The sequence below is a fragment of the Pyrgilauda ruficollis genome, unplaced genomic scaffold, assembly GCF_017590135.1.
Source record: "Pyrgilauda ruficollis isolate IOZ18807 unplaced genomic scaffold, ASM1759013v1 scaffold533, whole genome shotgun sequence".
NCBI classification, from domain to species: Eukaryota; Metazoa; Chordata; class Aves; order Passeriformes; family Passeridae; genus Pyrgilauda; species Pyrgilauda ruficollis.
Window position 1 is genome coordinate 10,440 of NW_024526967.1, and position 6,346 is coordinate 16,785.

The window sequence follows — 6,346 nt, forward strand, 5'->3', positions numbered from 1 at the left end:
TTTTTTTTTTTTTTTTGCTTTTTTTTTATTGTGGTTTTTGCTACATTTTTTCCATTTTTCCACCTATCCCCCCCCCTCCTTTCACCGTTTCATTTGCAATTTCCACCATTTTCCCCTCATTTCTCTCTCCTCTCATCCACTCGGGGGGGGGGGTTTACTTTAGGATCGCGGCCCTCCCTTCTCCGGGCGGGGGTTTTTTGGTGTTTTTTCGGTTTTTTTTTCCCCTTTTTCTCGAGGTGCGGGGAGTGGGAGCGTCACGTGTGTGGAAAATTCTGGTTGATGCTTTGCCAACGCGCCCCGGCTCCCCGCGCATGTCCGATGGGGCCGGGGGGGGGTTGGATTTGGGGGGTGAAAAGGGGGGAAAACACCCCAAAAATGGCAGGATCGGGCCCGCAGGGGCTCGGCCCCATCCCCGCCAGCGGCCGCGTGTCCCCGGCAACACCCCCAGGTGATGGTTTGGGTTGAAAAACCAGCGAAAAGGGGAATTTGGAAAGCGAGGAGCCGGTGAGGGAGGGGGGGGAACAGGGCGGGCTGGGCCTCGGCGCTGCCGCCATGGTAAAAAACGGGCGGAAAAAAGGAGATTTTGGGGTGTTCGCCCCCGCGGGGGCGGCGCTGCCGGTGGTCCCGGCGCCCGGCCCGGCCGCCCGGGGCTGGCAGGCGGCGGTGCCAAGGGATTAGGCTGGAATGTGACCCCGGCGGCGCCGGGTGTTGCTTCCTGTCCCCACGCCAAGCTTGGCACCCGCTGTCACCCCCCCGTGTGTGTGTGTGTGTGTGTGTGTGTGTGTCCCTGGGGACACCCTCGGGGTGATTTACGGGTGACAGCGCGGGGGACCCGCGGGGGACGGGCACGCGTCGGGCGGGGGCCGTGCCAGCGGCTGGCAGATGTGACACCTCTCTGTCGCCGGCGTCACCCCGGGCGGCTGCCAGAGCGGCGGGGACAGCCGGGGCCGTGACACGGATGCGGTGTCACCGCCCCGGGGACAACGGGCCGCGGGAATGCGCGGTGGCCCCTGTCACACGGGGATGCCGGTGGCCCTCGGCCAAGGGCTTGGGAAATCCTCTGCTGGCGGTTGGTCACCGTCACCGTGACACCGGTGTCCCCATGTGAGGGGTTGGGGAATCCTCTGCTGGCGGCTGGTGACACCGCTGTCCCCAGAGTGAGAGCTGGGGAATGCTCTGCTGGTGTTTGGTCACTGTCACGGTGACACTGCTGTCCCCATGTGAGGGTCAGGGAATCCTCTGCCATCTCTTGGTCACTGTCACAGTGTCACTGCTGTCCCCTGGGCCCAATGGCTGGGAAATCCTCTGCTGTCACAGTGACACTGCTGTCCCCATGTGAGGGTCGGGGAATCCTCTGCCATCTCCTGGTCATTGTCACAGTGTCACCGGTGCTTGGTCACTGTCACAGTGTCACTGCTGTCCCCTAGGCTGAGCCGTTTGGGAATCCTCTGCCATCCATCAGTCACTGTCCTGGTGACACCGCTGTCCCCAGAGTGAGAGCTGGGGAATGCTCTGCTGGTGTTTGGTCACTGTCACGGTGGCACCAGTGCTTGGTCAGTGTCACAGTGTCACTGTTGTCCCCACATGAGGGTCAGGGAATCCTCTGCCATCTCTCGGTCACTGTCACAGTGTCACCAGTGCTTGGTCAGTGTGACAATGTCACCGGTGTCCCCAAGGTGAGAGCTGGGGAATGCTCTGCTGGTGTTTGGTCACTGTCACGGTGGCACCACTGTCCCCACGTGAGTTGGGGAATCCTCTGCTGTCTCTCGGTCACTGTCACAGTGTCACCGGTGTCCCCAGAGCGAGAGCTGGGGAATGCTCTGCCATCATTTGGTCACTGTCACAGTGACACTGCTGTCCCCTGGGCCCAATGGCTGGGAAATCCTCTGCCATCTCCTGGTCACTGTCACAGTGTCACCAGTGCTTGGTCACTGTCACAGTGTCACTGCTGTCCCCTAGGCTGAGCCGTTTGGGAATCCTCTGCCGTCCATCAGTCACTGTCCTGGTGACACCGCTGTCCCCAGAGTGAGAGCTGGGGAATGCTCTGCTGGTGTTTGGTCACTGTCACGGTGGCACCAGTGCTTGGTCAGTGTCACAGTGTCACTGTTGTCCCCACATGAGGGTCAGGGAATCCTCTGCCATCTCTCGGTCACTGTCACAGTGTCACCAGTGCTTGGTCAGTGTGACAATGTCACCGGTGTCCCCAAGGTGAGAGCTGGGGAATGCTCTGCTGGTGTTTGGTCACTGTCACGGTGGCACCACTGTCCCCACGTGAGTTGGGGAATCCTCTGCTGTCTCTCGGTCACTGTCACAGTGTCACCGGTGTCCCCAGAGCGAGAGCTGGGGAATGCTCTGCCATCATTTGGTCACTGTCACAGTGACACTGCTGTCCCCTGGGCCCAATGGCTGGGAAATCCTCTGCCATCTCCTGGTCACTGTCACAGTGTCAGACAGCGCGGGGGACCCGCGGGGGACGGGCACGCGTCGGGCGGGGGCCGTGCCAGCGGCTGGCAGATGTGACACCTCTCTGTCGCCGGCGTCACCCCGGGCGGCTGCCAGAGCGGCGGGGACAGCCGGGGCCGTGACACGGATGCGGTGTCACCGCCCCGGGGACAACGGGCCGCGGGAATGCGCGGTGGCCCCTGTCACACGGGGATGCCGGTGGCCCTCGGCCAAGGGCTTGGGAAATCCTCTGCTGGCGGTTGGTCACCGTCACCGTGACACCGGTGTCCCCATGTGAGGGGTTGGGGAATCCTCTGCTGGCGGCTGGTGACACCGCTGTCCCCAGAGTGAGAGCTGGGGAATGCTCTGCTGGTGTTTGGTCACTGTCACGGTGACACTGCTGTCCCCATGTGAGGGTCAGGGAATCCTCTGCCATCTCTTGGTCACTGTCACAGTGTCACTGCTGTCCCCTGGGCCCAATGGCTGGGAAATCCTCTGCCATCTCCTGGTCACTGTCACAGTGTCACCGGTGCTTGGTCACTGTCACAGTGTCACTGCTGTCCCCTAGGCTGAGCCGTTTGGGAATCCTCTGCCATCCATCAGTCACTGTCCTGGTGACACCGCTGTCCCCACAGTGAGAGCTGGGGAATGCTCTGCTGGTGTTTGGTCACTGTCACGGTGGCACCAGTGCTTGGTCAGTGTCACAGTGTCACTGTTGTCCCCACATGAGGGTCAGGGAATCCTGTGCCATCTCTCGGTCACTGTCACAGCGTCACCAGTGCTTGGTCAGTGTCACAGTGTCACTGGTGTCCCCAGGGTGAGAGCTGGGGAATGCTCTGCTGGTGTTTGGTCACTGTCACGGTGGCACCACTGTCCCCACGTGAGTTGGGGAATCCTCTGCCGTCTCCTGGTCACTGTCACAGTGTCACTGCTGTCCCCAGAGTGAGAGCTGGGGATTGCTCTGCCATCGTTTGGTCACTGTCACAGTGGCACTGCTGTCCCCTGGGCTGAGCTGTTTGGGAATCCTCTGCCGTCCATCAGTCACTGTCACGGTGACACCGGTGTTTGGTCACTGTCACAGTGATGCTGCTGTCCCCACGTGAGGGTTGGGGAATGCTCTGCTATCAGTCAGTCACTGTCACGGTGACAGCAGTGTTTGGTCACTGTGACAGTGACACTGCTGTCCCCTGTCCCTATCCCCATTCTATCCCCATCCTGCCCTTGTCCCTGTCCTCATCCTTGTCCCCGTCGTGTCCCTGTTCTCATCCTGCCCTTGTCCCTGTCCCCAACCTCCCCCTGCCCCTGTCCCCATCTCTGTCCCATCCTCTCCCTGCCCCTGTCCCCATCCTGTCCCTGTCCTGTCCCCGTCCTGTCCCCGTCCCCATGGCTGATGCCACCGTGTCCCCACAGATGGTGACGAGGATCTGCTGCGGGGCCTCGAGGGGGCCCTGGGGGTGAAGAAGAAGAAAAGGGGCCCACGGAAACAGAAGGAAAACAAACCCGGAAAACCCCGGAAACGGAAAAAACTGGTGGGTGCTGCTGGGCTCAGGGACAGGTGACACGTCAGGGGACAGTGGGTGGGGACAGGGACAGGGTCTGGGGACAGTGGGTGGGATCAGGGACAGGGGACAGGGTCTGGGGACAGGAGATGGGGTCAGAGACAGGTGACAGGGTCTGGGGACAGTGGGTGGGGTCAGGGACAGGGGACAGGGTCTGGGGACAGTGGATGGGGTCAGAGACAGGTCACAGGGTCTGGGGACAGGTGATGGGGGTCTCTGGGATGACTGATGGGTCTCTGAGGGTGCCCAGCAGGGTCCTGGTGTGACTGAGGGAGGGTCTCAGGGTCAGTGACAGTTTTGGGGTGTTTTGGGGTGTTTTTGGGGTGCCCAGGTGAGTGAGGATGAGCTGGAGTTGGAGAGGGACGAGTACCCTCGTGAGGAGTACCAGGAGTGGTTCAGAGGGTCCTGGTGTGGTTCAGGGCTCTCAGGGTGACCAGAGGGGCTGTTTGGGATCACTGACAGGTTGTTTTGAGGTGTTTTTGGGGTGTTTTTGGGGTGCCCAGGTGAGCGAGGATGAGCTGGAGTCGGAGAGGGACGAGTACCCTCGTGAGGAGTACCGGGAGTGGTTCAGGGCTCTCAGGGTGACCAAAGGGAGGGCTCTCAGGGTGACCAAAGTGGGGGTCTCAGGGTCAGTGACAGTTTTGGGGTGTTTTTGGGGTGCCCAGGTGAGCGAGGATGAGCTGGAGTCGGAGAGGGACGAGTACCCCCGGGAGGAGTACCGGGAGAAGTCGGAGAGCGGCGGCAGCGACTCGGGCGGCGCGGCGCGGAAGCGGCGGCGGAAGCACCGCGAGAAGAAGGAGAAGAAAACCAAGAGGCGGAAAAAGGCCGATGATGAGGGGGGGCAGAAGGTCAAGGTACGGCCTGGGGGGCATCCCGGCCTGGGGGGCACTGGGGGCACCCCCTGTCCTGCCCTGTGCGGGGAAATGGGGGTTCTGGGGGGGCCCCAGCACCTGGGGGGGTTCTCATGGGGGTCCTGATACCTGTGGGGTTCTGTCACTGCGTGGGGTCCTCATGGGGGTCTCAACACTTGTTTGGGGTATTCATGGGGGTCCCAACACCTGTGTGGGGTCCTCATGGGGGTCCCAACACCTGTGGGGGGTCCTCATGGGGGTTCTGTCACTCTGAGGGTCCCTGCGGTGGTCCCAAAACCCCTTGGGTGCCCACGGGGGTCCCATCACCCACGTGGGGACCTTCAGAGGTCCCAAAAGGTGACGTGTTTCCTTCTCCTCCTCCCTGTTCCTGGTGTTTCTCCCTGTCCTGGTCCGTCCCCCTGTGTCCCCCCGTGTCCCTCGTGTCCCCCTGCTGTCCCCGTGTCCCCGAGCAGGCGGTGGAGCAGAAATCCTCGGCGCAGCTCTTGGGGGCCTGGGGGCTGGAGGACGTGGACCACGTGTTCACCGAGGAGGATTATCACACCCTCACCAACTACAAGGCCTTCAGCCAGTTCATGAGGTGGGGCTGGGGGCACCCCGGGGGTCCTGGGGGTCCCTCTGGGTGTTTGGGGGGCACCCCGGGGGTCCTGGGGGTCCCTCTGGGTGTTTGGGGGCCACCCTGAGGGTCCTGAGGGTTCTTCTAGTTCTTCTGGGTGTTTGGGGGGCACCTCAGAGGTCCTGAGGGTCCCTCTGGGTGTTTTGGGACACTTGAGGGTTTTGGGAGGGTCCTTTTGGGTCATCCCAGGGTGCTGGGGGACACTTGAGGGACCTAGCGGGGGACACCTGAGAGTCCTGAGTGACCATGGGGCCACCCCGAGATCCTGAGTGACCTCAGGGGCATCCTGGGATCTTGAGTGACCCCAGGGATCCTGAGTGACCCCAGGGTTATCCCAGGGATCCTGAGTGACCCCAGGGATCCTGAGTGACCCCAGGGCTGTCCTGGGATCCTGAGTGACCCCAGGGATTCTGAGTGACCCCAGGGCTGTCCCGGGATCCTGAGTGACCCCAGGGATCCTGAGTGACCCCAGGGCTGTCCTGGGATCCTGAGTGACCCCAGGGATTCTGAGTGACCCCAGGGCTGTCCTGGGATCCTGAGTGACCCCAGGGATTCTGAGTGACCCCAGGGCTGTCCTGGGATCCTGAGTGACCCCAGGGATGACCCCAGGCATCCTGAGTGACCCCAGGGCTGTCCTGGGATCCTGAGTGACCCCAGGGCTGTCCCGGGATCCTGAGTGACCCCAGGGATCCTGAGTGACCCCAGGGCTGTCCCGGGATCCTGAGTGACCCCAGGGCCATCCCAGTATCCTGAGTGACCCTGGTCCATCCCAGTCCTCTCCGTGACCCCCAAACCACCCCCCAAGAGCCACATCTCTGCCCTCCCTACTGACCCCAACCCCCCCACACCCCTTCTCACCC

General features: G+C 62.2%; 1 protein-coding gene across 1 annotated transcript in view; it reads left to right on the plus strand.

Moving 5' to 3' along the window:
• Positions 1 to 360: 360 nt before the first annotated feature.
• Positions 361 to 6,346, plus strand: part of LOC121360736 (chromodomain-helicase-DNA-binding protein 3-like) — a gene marked incomplete at its 3' end in the record, with an annotated part of 44,188 nt that continues 38,202 nt past the window's right edge. The window contains exons 1-4 of the mRNA XM_041480796.1: positions 361 to 448; positions 3,853 to 3,971; positions 4,667 to 4,855; positions 5,326 to 5,492. Of these exons, the coding sequence (XP_041336730.1) occupies positions 376 to 448; positions 3,853 to 3,971; positions 4,667 to 4,855; positions 5,326 to 5,492 (548 nt within the window). The remainder of the gene's footprint in view (positions 449 to 3,852; positions 3,972 to 4,666; positions 4,856 to 5,325; positions 5,493 to 6,346) is intronic.